The following is a 17,838-nucleotide window of genomic DNA, read 5'->3' as shown; positions in this document are numbered from 1 at the left end:
TTTCAAAACATGGCAGGATCTAATCAGTAATATTTTAAAATAATTTCATGAAGCACAGAGAATTTATTAATTTAGGTATGTTTACAAGCCTTAAATTTTACGCCGTTTAGCTTGCTCTCTCTCTCAGGGTTGAGGATCGATCTGTTCTTAACTTAATTTTTCTATTTGTAAAAACTTGATTGCTTTGTATAGATTCCAATAGAATTAATAAAATAAATAAAAAAAATAAAAATAAAGATGCCATTAAATTAATACATGTGTTTGTATTTGCCAACTAGATTACTGCAATACTGTCCTATCAGGGCTACCTACAAAGGATGTAAATCGACTACAGCTTGTCTAGAATGCAACAGCAAGAATTTTAACCAAAAGGAAAAAATATGAGCATATATCCCCAACGCTAATATCTTTACATTGGCTGCTGCTATCCTTTAGAATCGATATTAAAATACTTCTACTTGTATATAAGGCTTTAAACAATCTTGCCACTTCCTACATTTCAGAATGCCTGTATCCTTATGTACCGAATCGCAATCTTAGATCTTCAAATTCTGGTTTGCTCGTTATTCCTAGATCTAAGCATAAAAGAACTGGTGAGGCAGCTTTCTGTTGTTATGCACCTAAAATATGTAATAATTTACCTATAGAAATATGCCAGGCAAAATCTGTGGAGCATTTCAAAAAACTTCTAAAAACCCTTTTTTTAGTCTGGCTTTCCAGTAATTATATCATAATGTGTTGATGTGATTTTAATTTTATTCCTTGATACCTTGTGACATTTACTTTATTTTAGGCAAGGCAGACTTCCCCTCTCGTCTTCTATCCCATGGGAAACTTCATATTTCTCTGTCATTTGCCTTATGGTGTCAGCTCATAAACCTGGACCATTAAAAATGAAAGACCTCAAGATGTTTTGTTCTAAATTAGAGAACCTGAATCAGAATTATGCTTCTTTATCAGAAGAAGAAAAGAAACATTCTGAATATTTTGTGCAGATATATGAGGATATACTGGAGTTAGCTTTAATGAATGCAATTCCACCCAGACTGAAATGTACTGAACTGAACATTCTCAAACTTTATGTAAAGGTACCTACCAGGTGTCCATTACTATCAATATTTGTTTTTGAATGGTTGTTTTAATAGACCCTGATGGAGTATATTTCATTAGCCAGGCCTTATTGCAGCAAAGTAGAAGAAAAAAAAAACAATATAGACATTAAGACTGCCTAGTAGTCTAATACAAGTTATGTCTCTTTACATTCCTACATAGGAACTGTTCATAAGAACATGAACTGATCAAAATTACTGTGAAAAACAATTGCCCCTCCCATTGATTTCTTCACTTCTAAAGTAGGTTATGAGCTTGATGATTTTCACCAAACCTGAGGTAAGAAGTTTCTAATTTGGATGAGGTCGGTGGATGGATGAGTGATAAACAATGTTTAATACTTCTGCTAGACATTGTGAGTACATGATGCTGCCCTACTGATTGACTGTCTTTCATGTATTCATAAATGACATTTTCAGGGATGTGTTAGGGTCCTGTTCACATACTCTATGTAGCAATTATATTCTGATTTTTTTTCCAAAATATGGAGCAAAATCCATCCATTATCCAACCCGCTATGTCCTAACTAAAGAGTCACGGGGGTCTGCTGGAGCCAAACCCAGCCAACACAGGGCGCAAGGCAGGAAAAAAACCCTGGGCAGGGTGCCAGCGCACCACAGGACACACACCCACACACACCCACACACCAAGCACAATTTTGGATTGCCAATGCACCTAACCTGCATGTCTTTGGACTGTGGGAGGAAACCGTAGTACCCGGAGGAAAACTAAGCAGACACAGGGAGAACATGCAAACTCCACGCAGGGAGGACCCGGGAAGTGATTCTTTCTTAGGAAAAATCAATTTTCTGGTCAAGCTTGAAAACTGCACATTTCATAAATTCCTTGGATATACAGTTTCCAGATTAGGGTTTAGGATTGATCAATCCAGGGTAACTTCCATTTTAAACTGGGTGATTCATGAAAATGTAAAACAAGCAATGTATTGTTTTTATTGCCTTAAAATTCAGTCACTCAATTTCCTCTTTAACTAAAACATATTCTAATATGTGTTGATAAAACCAAGAGGCTCAGGAATCATTTGATTCTTTAATGGAAATGTTTAGTACTGCCCCCATTTTGCTACATCCTGATGTCTTCCTGCAATTTGAAATTTGAGTTTATGCCACCAGTGTTGTTGCAGGTGCCAGTCTTTCTCAGAAATTCCCAGATTGTGGTTATATTTCTAAAATCTTTCCAATTAAGAATAATTAACAATTAATCTTTCACTTGAAGAACGGTGCCACTAGTTTTGGGGTACTGAACATCCATTTATCTCATAAATAGACAACAAAGTTTAAGTGTATCACAAAATTCATATTGAGGCATATTGATCATTATTTTTTTTTACCCGTTTCAGTTGTCACATTTCCTGTTATTCAGTTGATAAAAATATAAATACAAATGCTTTGTCCAGACAATTTGAAAAAAGGTGATTGTTTTATTATTCTAGTAAATACGGCCCAGGAAAACCATGAAAGCCCAAAAATAATTCCAATTGGTAAACTCTATATACCACATTCAGTGAAAAGCAGCAGTTTACTTTGGTCTCATTGTTTTGTTAGGTTCATCCTGAAATCACTCAAACCGCTGTAATTTAACAAGCACTTTTTGTTTGCCCTTAACTTTTTTGGGAATAGAGGGGAAATCTTTCTCTTAAAATAACTAGAGTGAAATTTTTTTAGACTAGAAACATGAAATTAAGTGTGTATTTTGAAATCAGATGGTGGTGGAAGTTGAAATGTCACTTGTCCAATCTGACTAACAATAGTGTAAGGACCAATGGATCTTGCAGCCAGATTTTGGAACGTGACCTTCAGTTGAATGTCTCACATTGTGAGACACACCTGCTTCCCAAGCCGATGCCTCGTGGGATGATTTTCTGCTATTGTCCATAATGGCATACACAAATAGGTCAGTGCAGTAGATTTTAGATTCATGCTATAGGAGTTTTCCTTTATTTTATTTTGTCCAGTTCCTGTGGTTGTTCCAAAAGATTAATCCTGGGTCTCCATTAAGAGGTATTTATGTCCTGAAAATGCTGCATCAGTTTAATTGATGTTGTTTTATTATGTTATTAGATCACCTAACTTGAAAGATACCAACTAACTACTCTTAAGTTCTTTTCTTCATGAGAGATAGGAAGAAATGTCAAAATCGGCTATAAACGTTTAACCTCTTACCTGTCTTACTCTTGGTATTATCCACCACATTTTGAACCCTAGGGACCTGTAATGGAAGGCTGCTTGCTGACTGGGACTGTCATTTATTTTTAAATCTTTACTTTAACCCAGTTTTTCCAGCAATATAGGACTTCTCAAAAGTGTCTTCTAGACAAAAAATTGACAATGTAGCTTGTCGGCTACTCTAGTATTAATTGACTTTTACATTTTTTACTTGAAAAATGCAACATTCACTCTAAGAGAGTTTCAGAAGGCCTATGCTTAGATAAGAGAACCTGTCAAAAGTACAATTATCTCAGCAGCATTCCATCAATTAGGCGTTTATGTTAGAGTGGCGAGATGGAAGTATCTTTTGCCAAATGGCATATTAAGGGCATGAGGGAAAATATTCTCTGGTCTGAATTGTTCACACAAAACTACAATCACTAGGTCTGGTGAAGATCAGGCACTGCTCCTTACCTACCTAATCCCATCCCTACAGAGAAGCACGGTGGTGGCATCATTATGCTGGTTCTTTTCATGGGGGTTCTTCTTAGTATCAGGGACAGGGCAAACAATTAGAATTGAGGAAAGGATGACTATAGTCAAATACAAGTAGGTCCTTCAAGAAAACCTGGTCCAGAGTTCACACAACCTCATCCTGTGACGATGAGTTACCTTTCAGCATGACAATGACCCAAAGCATATAGCCAAGACAGCTACACTGGCTTCAGGACAAGTCTGGGACTGTCCCTGAGCAGCCCAATCAAAGCCCAGACTTAAGCCAAAATGAACATCTGTGGAGAGAAGAGGAAGATGGCAGTTTACAGTTGCTTCCCATCCATTCTAATGGAGCTTGGGAGAATGCCCAAATTTAGTTGTACAAAGTGTGTTGAGAGTTTACCTAAGAGCCAAAAAGAATTCTACAAAGTACTGAATTAAAGGTCTGAATATTTATATTAATGAGAGAGAGTTCACTTTTTTATTTTTAATAAATTTTCAAACCTTTCTGAAACCATGTTTTCACTTTGTCATTATGGATTATTGGGTGTAGATTAATGGGCAAAATTTCACATTTACAGTATCTATTTACAGTGAAATCTACAACACAATAAAGTGTGCAGAAAGGAAGGGGGTCTGAGTAATTTCTGAATCCACTGTAAATATGCAGATGGTTGAAGAACTGTGTGCTAGATATGAAGATATGATTCATACAATACAGGACAAATTCACAAAATGAAGAAGTATTATGATTTTTTTTAAATCATCAGAGTATGATTGATGAATTAAGAAGGAAACAGCATAAGAAAAAGTAGCTGAGTAACATGACCAAGGTAAAAAACTAACTGTAAGTCTTACAAGTACATGACAATAACAGTTAAAAAGTATATAAGAAATGGCAAAAAGCAGTCAGAGACAGTAAAACTGATAATGCTAATAAAAAATCATTAGTGAACATGAGTGTGACTTGCATTACAAGCCTACTGCTCCTGGATATTCTTTTCCAACATAGTCACTCAAGTTAGTGGATTGCAATCTGCTTTCTGACATGCACTACTATTCCCTGGATGAATAGACATTATGTGCTGGCAAGAGCTCCCTTTCCCAAATGATTTTCCTTTAAAAGAAGACTCTGCATGCTGTCAATAGCAGATATTCTGTGCATGTTTCTAAAATGCTAGCACATACAATCAATCCTCTCCAAACTACAGCTGCCTTTTTGAACTGATAGTCCTGGGCTTTGATGTATTGGATTTGTTTTACTGATGTTAACCTATGAGTTTTCTTTATTTTCCTTAGTTCCTTTGAAGGCTGAAATAAAGATTTAGAGTTCCATAAATATAAGACTCTCAGTAAGATGCATATTGAATACCACCTAAACTAAACTATATGCTTATAAGCACACACATAACTATGTATTTATGAAGTTTATGTTATATGAGAGGGCGGCACGGTGGCGCAGTGGTAGCGCTGCTGCCTCGCAGTTAGGAGACCCGGGTTCGCTTCCAGGGTCCTCCCTGCGTGGAGTTTGCATGTTCTCCCCGTGTCTGCGTGGGTTTCCTCCGGGTACTCTGGTTTCCTCCCACAGTCCAAAGACATGCAGGTTAGGTGGATTGGCGATTCTGAATTGGCCCTAGTGTGTGCTTGGTAGGTGGGTGTGTTTGTGTGTGTCCTGTGGTGGGTTGGCACCCTGCCCAGGATTGGTTCCTGCCTTGTGCCCTGTGTTGGCTGGGATTGGCTCCAGCAGACCCCCGTGACCCTGTATTCGGATTCAGCGGGTTAGAAAATGGATGGATGGATGGATGGATGTTATATGAGCTTCACCAAATCAAATTCCATTTAATTGAGGTCATTATGACAATAAAGTATTTACTTTTCTTTCTTATTCTTTTGTTATTTTATAGATGTACTAAACTCAACTGATATAAGTAACAATATCTAGACAAAAAGAAATTGCTGATGGCATTATGTATTTTTAGTAATCATGAGAGAATACTTTGTCAAGCATTACAATAAACCAAATAAAGTAAGTTTTAATCCTAGACATACTGAAGAATGGTTATTAGATCAAAATACGTTTTAGAAAATTGCCCCTATGCTCACATTTTTCCATATGTTCTCACTAACACCATCAGGTGCACAGTAAAGCCCATCCTCTCTTGCTCAGTTCAAAATCATAAAGCATTGCAGACGGCAGTGAAGGCTGCATAGAATATTAGGATCCCAAGCTGCATTTTGTTTTGAAGATATTTATTTTTACAAAACTAAATTTTATTTACACAGTACAAAATACAATGCACAAAGCAACTTTTTCTTATTCAAAGCTCACACCAATTACATTTTCACAAATTAATTACAATTCATTTTATAGCATCTCCACCTCCTTTACACAGTATAACAAAAACACTTTGTTGAAAAACCTTCATATTCCCATATTTTCTTTTCATAACTGAAATTATCAATTTTCCAAAATACTGGTCCAATGTCAATTGTACAGTACATTTAAACTTTGATTAAAGAAAATTTCCCAGTAAATGCCATATTTCCTATTCCACATTTGCTGTCTTAGAAAGGTGAAAAGTGTAATCAGAAACCTCAGCCGTCCAGCACAGTTCCTCTTTCTTACTCCTCCCTTCAAGCAGAGTGTACTGGACAATTAACACTCACACCAGTAGATTCAGGAGTAGTTTTTGCCCACAAGTCATATTGCTGCGGAACAGTCACTAATAGAAGAAAATATTGTAATATATTAAAACAGTTTGTATAAATATATACAGGTAGTAGTTGTGAATACATGTTGAATATCTTGTATACAATTGTCTATATGTCGGTTATGTGCTGTGTATACTTTTTCTTGATTGATTTTCTCTATTTATTTATTTTTGTTATTTTTTCATCTGTTCCGAGGAGACGTACAAACTAGATTTTCATTGTACTCTGTATACATGACAATAAATTTGATATGATTTGGCTTCCATTCTGTAGTTCTTTCCCTATTTTGCCAGTGCAGGTTTTCCTCTATCTCTTTTATGGTCATGCAGCTCTGTATTATACACTTGCCTAACTATATGCACATTTATATATAAATACATACACTATCAATTTTAGGCAACAGGGTGTGCTACCAGGTGTATATGAGGCCTTTCAGAGCTCTAGAAATAACTCTGCAGGGCAGTTAGGAACTCTTATTGAAGTGGTAGGAGTCCACCAAGTTTCTAGAGGGCATTGTGGTATGCACCAGTATACACTACAATAGATTAATAGTGTTGATTTTGATGTTGACTTTGACGCATGAAATTATCATATTGACTTTAAAAGTCATCTGCAATAATTTATGAACATGCCAAAGTGTATTTGCATTAAACTGATTGTCAGCTGTTGGGAATGATCATTTCTGTCGGTCCTTATTCTGCATATTTATGTTGAAGTTTACATTGTATGAGCTTCACGAAATCAAATTCCATTTAATTAAGGTCATCATGACAATGAAGTATCCATCCATCCATTATCTAACCTGCTATATCCTAACTACAGGGCCACGGGGGTCTGCTGGAGCCAATCCCAGCCAACACAGGGCGCAAGGCAGGAAACAAACCCCAGGCAGGGCGCAAGCCCACCGCAGGACAATGAAGTATTTACTTTATTATTCTTTTGTTATTTTATAGCTGTACTAAACTCAATTGTTATAAGTGAGACTGTCTAGACAAAAAGAAATTGCTGATGGCATTGTCAAAGCAGGCTAGAAATATATCATAGTTCAGGGATATTTTAATGATGATGTAGTAACATATCATACTGGCATCTTTGCAAACAATTTAGGTGATATTTTAATACTGTTGAATTGAGGTTTTTTGCTTTCTAATGCTTCAGCTCCAGTCACAGGTAATCGAAGACTGATAAATCATTACAGGCCTGTTCTGGTCAGACTGAAAAACTACACCACTCATAATAGTTTGGAGTTTCCGCTAAAAATGTTACAGCATGTTCATGGAGTTTCAATAAAATGAGTGGTAAAGTGAATATTCACTGTTATAATGTTACTTATTTAAATAATCTTTTTTTTTTTTTAGTCATAAATACTTGCTGTAAATCAAACTGCTTCAGAACCATGTCACCTTACACACTCTGTCTATGGCTGGTTGCTGTCTTCTATTTTTTGCTGCCAGGATAGTTTCCAGATACCCAGTAACCCTGAAGTTGGATTAAGGGGAAAAGTGAAGTATGAATATTATGGGAAAACTTTCAAAAATAATTTTTATATTACATGCACATGATTTCTGTTAGTAAAACATCACCAGCTGCAATGTATAAGAAACTGGACACTTGTATTTACAGTTCAGGATGATGAATAATTATATCTAGCCCCATTTTATACAGCTGATTTTTCTAAGAGAAGAGCCAACCAAAAGGATAATGTCACTGTTGATAAATGGTATTACACAAGATGTTTTTCTATGTGAAGTATGAGAGAATGGCTCAGAAATGTTCACTATAAACAAGGAGCAGTATTCATGAATGTGTGCCATACTAGTTTAGCTCTGACACAGTTAAATTATGTGTATGTGATTGTAATAACTAAAAGTTGTTTTCTACAACTGCAAGGATAAATCAACAAGTCAATTTATTTTTTAATAATCCTAGAATAACCATACACTCAAAGTTTAGAATTATTGTTCAAAATAGTCCGTCTCCTTCTACAAACACTTCTCACATAATTCCACAACATTTCTTAATGTCGTCTAAGAAAAATGTTTTCATTGATAAACATTGTTTACCCTTGCTGAGGTTGTCAGACAGCCCGAATGGTCTTCGTCAACCACACTTGTATTGCCACTTCTAAACATTTCTCCTCATTCCTACACCTTTTCTTGGCTAATACACTTCTGACCACAAAAATCTTATTGCAGCATGTAATTCACTGAAGGTTTTATTGGAAAATGGAGCCAACTTGATATCCCATTAAATGTGGAATAGTGGCATGCTCACACTAAATGACATCATTTATTGCACATCTCCTTGATGATGTTTAAATTCCTCACTTTACTGCCTATTGTGTGGAGTTTGGATGTTCTTTTCACCTTCAGGTAGGTTTCTTCCGGGAATTCTATCTCCTCTGAAGACTTGTGGTTTGGTGGACTGGTGACATTACAGTGGTCCAATGTGAAATTGAAAGTATGCATATGGGTGCCGTGAAAGGGAATGGCATCCAATCCTGGACTCGTTCTAGCTTGTGATCCTATAGGTATTCTCATTTTGGTAGGTTGATATTAACAAACACTTAAATACTGGAAGAGAATATACCTTCTTTTATGAAAATTTTATTAAAGATGGCATGTAACATTATTTGAAATTTGTATCTTACATTTTTTAAAACATAATATGTAATTAGCAGAAGTTCTTAAGTATTCATTTATTTAAAGAATTATATTTTAGCAAAGGAATATATTGCTTTGCTATTGATTGATTGATATGAATAAACTATCCACCCACAGATTATATTAACTTGCCTTTTTTGGTTAAGGAACTTGAGGACACCACCATGGCCTATACTGGCCACATCACGCACAAGACAAGAACCAAACCCAGATCAAATGCTAGTCCATCACAAGGCAAATACATACACCTACACACACTTGGGCTTCCATTAACCTCTCAACTGCATTTTGTATGCTCATTGATGGACTTACACATTTTTCAGGGTTGTTTCCAACCTGGGTGCCAATGCAACTGGCATGATTTAAAGCCACTTGTAATGAAGTCAGAATCTTCAGAATTCAGAATTAGTATTTATTGACTATATCTTTGGTTATTTTGAACTTACATATGGAATGAGCTTTCTTCATTTGCAATGGGTATAGGGGTATTTACATTTAAGTTTGAAATCCACTTTATAAAGCACAGAGAATTTGTTGATTTAGGTATTTTTAAAAGCCTTAAATTTTACACCGTTTGGCTTGCTCTCTCTCTCAAGGGTGGGGATCGATCTGTTCTTAGCATAATTCTTTTTTTTTTGTAAAAACGTGATTGCTATGTATTGATTGTAATAAATTAATAAATAAATAAATAAAAAAAAAAAAAAGTTTGAAATCCACAACATGGCTGGATGGATACATATTATTCTGGAAAACATTTGACCAAAGCATAGATGCCCATGATTATGAGACAATTGCTTATTTGTTTGGAATGCAGATACAATTGCTTCCAGTAATGCTTAGCAACTTCAATGACATTGGTTTGATTCCAGGCTTGTTCACAGTTTTTGTGTGGTTGGCCAGATTTCCATGTGTATTTTCATTATACTCCAGATTTCATGAATGTACGTTTTACATTAATTAGTGTCTCTACATTTAAATGATAAAAGTTACTAAAGGGTACTGTTCATCAAACTAAAAGAGATAGGTATTCAGGACACAGCATGACATGAGTGAAGAACAGGCCAGAGCACTGAAAATTAATTGTAAATAACCATTTTGTGATATTAGTTTTTACTTTAGGATCTTTTCTACAACAAGAATAATGGTATAGATGGAAGATGGTAAAGGGTATGTTTAAAGAAAAATCCATCTTAACAGAAGAATAAGTGTCTATGTGTGTATCTGGTTGCTATGTCTCTATCATTCCAATAGATGGTGGGTGCATCCCCAACATTAACACTACTTTTAAGAATCCCATACCAAATGGCATATAACAGAGACGTACACACTGGAAATGTTAACACTGTGGTCTATGTTGATTACTTGGGTTTAAACCCATCTTAGATAGACAGCACAGCCAGTTAAATAATATTCTTTACAGAACTGTGCATAGGCATAACAAGTTACCAGCATATTTAAAACAGCACCTTAGACACTCTCATAAATTGGATGAACAATATTCTGGATAAATCAGGTAACAGAAACCAAATTAGTAACATCTCATCAAAATGTTTCAAAGATTAAGAGTGGTCCATGTAATGAACTGAGGTCCCACCCAAGGTTTGTTCTTGCCTTGAGCGCACTATTGCTGACTTTCCACCCACATAAAATGCAAAAAATGGTTTTGAAAATGTAGAAATAGATTAATTTTACATTTACAATACATACAAATTACCCAAAATAATATTTTGCTTAATATGTATTATGCATGTTAATTAATGAATACAGTACAGCAAGGTATACAATTAAACTGTGATATACCAAAAATCAAGCTTAGTTAAGAGCAATTTTATAACAAATATACACTTACACGTGGCAAATATCTTAGGCATGACTTGATTATTCTTTCAGATGTAATTTTACTGAGGTTATTGTTTTTATTACAATCCATGTCAATTTCCAAGTTGACTGCTATGAAAATACAAATGCTGATCTTCATCACTATGTATAATATGCATCTGCCAAGAACATGATGGAATGATGGTTGCAATTATATATATGAGCTTCGTTGTACTTACATATATGTGTTACTAGTATTTATTTGTAGACTAGTTTTAAAAGTGAATTGTTTGGGTGGAATGGTGGAGCAGGGATTAGGATTTCTGTTACTGCCTCACACTTCCAGTTGGGTGGGTCTTTTAAAACTCTGGGTAGACTGTCCACATTATCCCACCACATGCATTGCTTGATTCTGAGATTCCTTCTAAATCATATCATCATGCATTGGCAACTCCAAATTGGGTCTGTCTGGGATTGCTTCTGTATGTGTGTGACAGCACCCTCGGATAGACTGGCTCATGTTGCTGTTGGGAAAGGCTAATTGAAGGGTTCCAAAATTGATAACTGAATAATAATAATAGGGTCTTATATCTGAAAAAAAATCTCATCAATATAGAAGTCATATATTGTAAATAGGGTACTACGTCTAGGAAGTTTCAAGCTATTAATATGTTTACGCTAGCTTTCCGTACTACAACAGTGTGTTAAATTGAAAGTGATCACTAGATGGCGCACCCTGCATGACTATAAATGATTGCTATCCACCAATTTATTTTGTAAAAATCAAACCATTTGTTAGCTTCACATTGCTGCTCGTACCTCTGAATGTACAGTAAATTATGCGAAGAACCATAATAATAATAAGAAGAAGAAGAAGAAGAATCATAATAGCAATAATTGAAGTTCTTTGTTTAATTTTACTTGGTAATCTTTAACTGTGGACATAAATAATAATCACCCATTTTAAAAATATCCTTGGTAAATGTTTACCCTTTGTAAATTTAATGAAATGTAAAATGTGTACCTATAAAAGCTTATCGTAATCATCGTAAAAGCATAATTTATATAGTCTCGACACTGCCATTCATATTTCGCACTTGTATTTGGTGTCTTGTTTTTTACCCGTTTTTCAAAATGCTTCAGTTTCACAACGCTTATGATTACATACCATAATAATCTTTTTTAATAAACATGAATAAATACAGGTAAACGAAAAAATGTTGCTATTCAAAATATGTCAAGAAAACGGTACTGCTATAGGTAGTATAGGTAGACGACCAACATGCAGCACTCCGCACTGTATATCTTAAAATTAAACCCATAATGCGAAACGTTTGGATTTCAGCACATTGCTAAACACTTTCAAAAATTCATAAATGTGTGGAAAGTCTGAAATGACATCTCAATAAAATGCCTCAAATTATATTCATATCGATGTCAATGTGCGTATTTCGATAATTTAACACAATTGTCTCTAAGGGGAAATGCCTGAAAAATGTTAGATCAAAATTTTAATGGTAGAAGATGTTTCGCTTCTTGAAAGAAAATAGCGTGAAAGGTACATGGTGTTGTTTTTGGAAAGAATTTATATTTTATAAGTAGTTAACAAATGTTATAGAGCATACGGCTCCAATAGCTACAGTACAGTTTATGACGACGTTAACACTTTGCTTCTAAACTGTTAACAATTAAGTAAGCCAGCACTGCTTCGGAGAAAGGGCATAATTAGTCGAAAACATATCTTGAGTATAGTGCACTGTATTTGTGTGGCAGTTTAGGGATTCTGTGGCTAACATGTCTGTGTTTATGATAGATAGATAGATAGATAGATAGATAGATAGATAGATAGATAGATAGATAGATAGATAATGTCCGTCGCACTAAATCAAATGATCATGAATTCACAGTCGGCAGAATCCAGAAACGGCCTTTTCATAAAAATGAACTGAGCAATTTACGTAAACAGAGACTTTACTGGAAAAGTTGTATATAGTAAAATGATATCATTAAAAAGGAGGTACTACAAAGTAGTACTTTTATACTGTTCAAAAAAACGCCAAAGATTAGTTAACTTGCTCAACTTATTCAACGGTCTCTCTCACTCTGACTTCACTGATAAACTTTTGTCCGGTTTGTAAAGGCAATGATTCTCTTCGCATGGTATCAAGAATTGTAACTGTCCTATACATAAACTAAAACAATTTTGATAAAGAAATGTCTTCTGAGAACCGATTAAAACAAAACCAGCGGAGAGAAATCGCTCAATCAATCGTGTGCAAAGTAAAGAATATATTAACGCCTTTCACGAAAAATGGTGCATATGTACCATCCAAATTAACGAACGTACTAATAAACTCTTGATAGATAATTCATAACACATTTACTTTGTACTAGTACTACATACTACTATACTACGATTTAATTGTAAGGATACGAGCATAAGCCAAGTTGTGTATAATGAAAAATAGGATACACTTTTCGATAAATAATATGTGGATTAGGTGGTTATTAAAACTGCATAAAAACACACTTTATTTCTTCAATAATTCACTACCAGAATAAATGAAACTTACTTAACAATTCCTTTCATTATCAGAAAACATAAAACAAACTAACAAATAAATAAATGTAAAACTTGCATACACATCCATAAATAACGTATCCTAAAGACTTGTAATCATTTAAATTGTCGCTTAAAGGAGTTACAACCTATTGCAAAAAACAACAAACTGCTACCACGCACACACAGGCTGCACATGACATAATGTGATGCGTAAACGAATTTAATCGCAATTCATTGATACTTCGGCGAACAAGATGTGAAAGTGCTCTGTTAAACTGCACGAGGGTTCGAGTCAGTACCTATGGATGTTCAATACCGCCGAGTATTTTTCTGCTAGCTTTTGTAATTTTTTAGATACGTATTTTGTGCCACATCATTCAAAAGCTAGAGGGGTAAACGTTAATATAACGTTACTCTGTAGCAGGTTTGGTGAAATGAAAAAGTATATTCATACATTGTGCGAATTCCCATATTTTATTTTTCAGATGTGGCAGTGGACTGAAATATAATAGTAATGTTAATTTGTTATTGGTCAGTAATAAACTAGGTGCTGAAATACAATTTAGATTGGATACTTGGAAAATATATTCGGTTCGCGTGCTTATTCTCTTAAGTAGTTCGAAAAAAGGAAAACTTTTATTAAAATGTTTGATTTGAAAATGCATATTGTTTAGGGACATTGCACGATAAAAGTATTCCATTCATCAATGTATGCATTTATTCCTGTAACCTATAAAGAAGAGAAACGATTATAACGTCCAGTTTAACAAAGAAACGAGAGGACGATTAGCATACGATAAAGTTAGACTTCACATTTTACTTGAGCAAGATGACACCTATAACTTACACATACCGATTCTTCTATAACCAAATGTTCTAGTGTTCCGTTTAGATTTTCTTAATGTGGAATTTTCTCACAATTGTACGTTACTGCATTGATTTATTTTATTGAAGATGCCACGTATGTGTTGTTTTCTTTTAGGCCCGCGCGTCCATTTAATGATATATTCATTGAAAACTTATTACAGCTTTAAAGTTTCGACATTCAAAAATATCCAGGGCATAGTGATAGCGAATTTACTTAGAAAAGGTTGTCAATTGCCATTCTGTTAGAGATTAACGAAAGGGTTAATATTTTGGGACTCTGTGGAATTGGCTACTTTTATATTAGCATTTATTGGAGGAACTGACCAATCACGTTGTAGCGCTGTCCCTGGTTTATCCAATGAGGAAGGTAGAAAGACTGCTGTCAGTCTCAGGTAAGAAATGATACCCAAACTGACTGAAAAGCCGAGTAAAAGTGAAATAAAGTTGGATAGCTACAGTACATCGAAGAGAGAGGAGCAGCGCTGTATGCAAAAAGCGCATTGCGCTTTGTTTCTTACGGAAATGTCGTTTTCTTAAGCGACGAACTTTGCTTATTGAAAGGGGACAGGGAGAAGTCGAGTGAATCCAGCCTCTTGTACGCTATATGCCTTCTAACACCACGAATAATTTTGTAAAATGGCCGTTCGCAGCAACACCCTAACTCCCTTTTCCATCCAGGCAATTTTGAATAAAAAAGACGACAACCGGCATCCTAGAGACATGGGACTACAATGCTTTCCTAAATCAACGTGTTGGAAAATGTTTGGGGAAGGGGATGGCGTACCTGATGATTTTACAAACACGTGTAAAATGGAAAGGGAAGCCGACGACCAGAGAAGTTACGACTCTGATTCGAGCCTTGGCGAAGACAGGGATTCCAAGGAACTTGCCGGGTGTAAATCCGAGGCAGAAAGCAGGGACCTGTGCACGTCGGAGCTGCTAGAGAATAGTCTGCAAGGAGACACCGATCTGGATTCGGCAGCAGCGGAAAGTGGACAGACCTTGAGCGACAGCGACCTATCGGCAACAGTCTCCGGTAAGCCATCAGTTCCAATTTGTAGCTATTTATGGACAGTGTAGGTTGTTATTTAGATTTTTTTTGTTCTATAGTGCATACATGTTTACAGGTTTATTGAAATAGGCAATGAGCCGTTTTGTAACAGTGTGAAAAAGAAATTTCGGGAAAAGTCATAAAGAAGGTGTACTGAAACGGAAAGAAAATTTGCAACCAAAGTTTAAATAATTGGTTGCTGTACTTTTCCAGAATGTTTTCACGAAATCACAAGAACGTTAAAGTCATCAAACACTGTGAGCAGCCTCAGGCATGTGCTCGTTTCATAATTATCAATTAGTACATCTATAAGCTATGCCAAGTTTGTCGGGTTCCAGTTTCGTACACCGTTTTTTTCAATAATTGTTATATATTCTGCGAATATAGAAAGGCGTATTACATTCTAAATTTTACTAACTTCTGCATTGAATTCAGAGTGTAGTGTTGATTGAATATATGATGGAATTTTCCCTTTGGGGGCGGCCGGCAATGGCCAATTTAATCGCAAGTGAAGTTACCACCGTTACATTTTAAGTTACTTGCAGTAAAATGGTTACTGTTGCTATATTTACCCTTCCACAAAAGGCTTGAGGATGCTTATATGTAAAACACTGGTAATAATAACAATAATAATAATCATAATAGTAGTAATAGTAATTTTATTATTTTTGTTATTATTATTATTAGCGTAAAGTGCTAAGGCAGCACTTTAATCTGTTGATTACATAAGGACTATTCACGTACTATCGGCTGTAATAACCCAAAGTTTTCCACATTTACAATATATGTTAAAATTGTTTTGAAATTTGTCATAGTAATTATAATGTGCATACTGTATTAAAGTAAAATTCTTAAATGTCTTTTCAATCTATTGTCATTAAACGTCAGTTTTAAAATATGCTAAAATATGCTGACCGGGACGTTTTACGTTTTTTAGATCCTAATCAGGCTGAGGACGGAACCTGCGACAAAAACACCGACCAGCCAAAGCAGAGAAAGAAGAGATCGAGGGCCGCCTTCTCTCATGCTCAGGTTTTTGAATTGGAACGTCGGTTTAACCATCAGAGGTATCTGTCTGGACCCGAAAGGGCTGATTTGGCAGCCTCCTTAAAACTGACGGAAACACAGGTCAAAATCTGGTTCCAGAACCGTAGGTATAAAACCAAACGTCGGCAGATGGCAGCCGACTTGCTGGCTTCTGCTCCTACAGCGAAGAAAGTGGCGGTGAAGGTTTTGGTAAGGGATGACCAGAGACAGTACGGCCCTGGAGAAATTCTGAGACCCCCACTGCTACCCCTCCAACCCCAATACTACTATCCTTATGCTTACTGCCTCCCTGCCTGGACATTGTCGGCATGCGCTGGCAACCAATGAAGACAAAAACTGAAGTTGAGCACTATTTATTTTGTTCAGATTGAAATTCGTTACTTTACCACGTTTTCTTAAAAAAAAGCGAAGAAGAAGAAGAAGGAGGAAAGAAAAAAAAAAACTGCCCAGCGCAGACTGTTTCATGGCATCCATGTGTTGACAGTTTACTGTTTTATGGACTTTTAGTGGAAATACTTCAGACTATCTCTTGCATCATTATCGTACAAAGGGAATACAGGAGTTGGACTACATCCCGTTTTAAGAATATCGTATTTCAAACTGAGAACACTGCCTAAATTTGTAGGCTTAATGTTACATATTTCTTTTGTCGACTTTATCTCAAGTTCGTGCCTGTTAAATGTACCAGTAACATAAAGGAGAACGAGGTCAGATACTGTAGGAAATGATTCGTATACTGAGAGATGTTCCTGCTTTATTTAATGTGATATAGGGTAAGACCTTTCAGCACTTTTCCCCATAAGGACGGCTTCTTCACTATAATTAAGTTAAATTATCCTTTAGAAAACAAAAACATTTGCTGTCATACTTTTGGAAGAGCAAATAAGTAGGATACAGTTTCCAAATATGTGCAGCTTGCCCTGGTGTATATAAAAAGATAATTGAGAATAATCAGCATGTACATAAATAATCCAACAAATGTTCTAAAATGTACATTCTAGCACATTTGTATCACAATTTTAACTTTTAAAAATAAACTTTTTTTATCATCTCTTCTTTTAATGCGCAAAACAGTTTTATATATGTATATGTATGTATGCATATATGTGTGTGTATAAAATATTTAATATTTAAGTACTCTTTTTGTCTGAAGCTGCTTATGGTATGAACATGTCACGTTTTAATTAAAGTTCTAATCTGTTTTACTTTTTATTGATCTTAGTATAAACGCATCTATTATTTTTCCCCAATGTCCATAAAATGTGAATCAAAACGCTTACTTTTCCGGCATCAAAACTAACATTCGCATTTTTTTTCTTTGCTTTTTCGCTTGTACTTCTACCG

At 35.4% G+C, this 17,838-nt stretch overlaps 1 protein-coding gene across 1 annotated transcript; it reads left to right on the top strand.

Moving 5' to 3' along the window:
• The first annotated feature begins 14,782 nt into the window (after positions 1 to 14,782).
• On the top strand, positions 14,783 to 17,556 carry nkx3-2 (NK3 homeobox 2). Its single transcript, XM_039752796.1, has 2 exons — positions 14,783 to 15,432; positions 16,385 to 17,556. Exons 1-2 carry the CDS (start codon positions 15,033 to 15,035, stop codon positions 16,819 to 16,821), a joined length of 837 nt encoding a protein of 278 aa, XP_039608730.1. The 5' UTR covers positions 14,783 to 15,032; the 3' UTR covers positions 16,822 to 17,556.
• Positions 17,557 to 17,838: the final 282 nt, after the last annotated feature.

This window comes from Polypterus senegalus, chromosome 4 (genome assembly GCF_016835505.1).
Source record: "Polypterus senegalus isolate Bchr_013 chromosome 4, ASM1683550v1, whole genome shotgun sequence".
Lineage (NCBI taxonomy): Eukaryota > Metazoa > Chordata > Cladistia > Polypteriformes > Polypteridae > Polypterus > Polypterus senegalus.
This window is presented reverse-complemented; position numbering and strand designations above follow the sequence as displayed.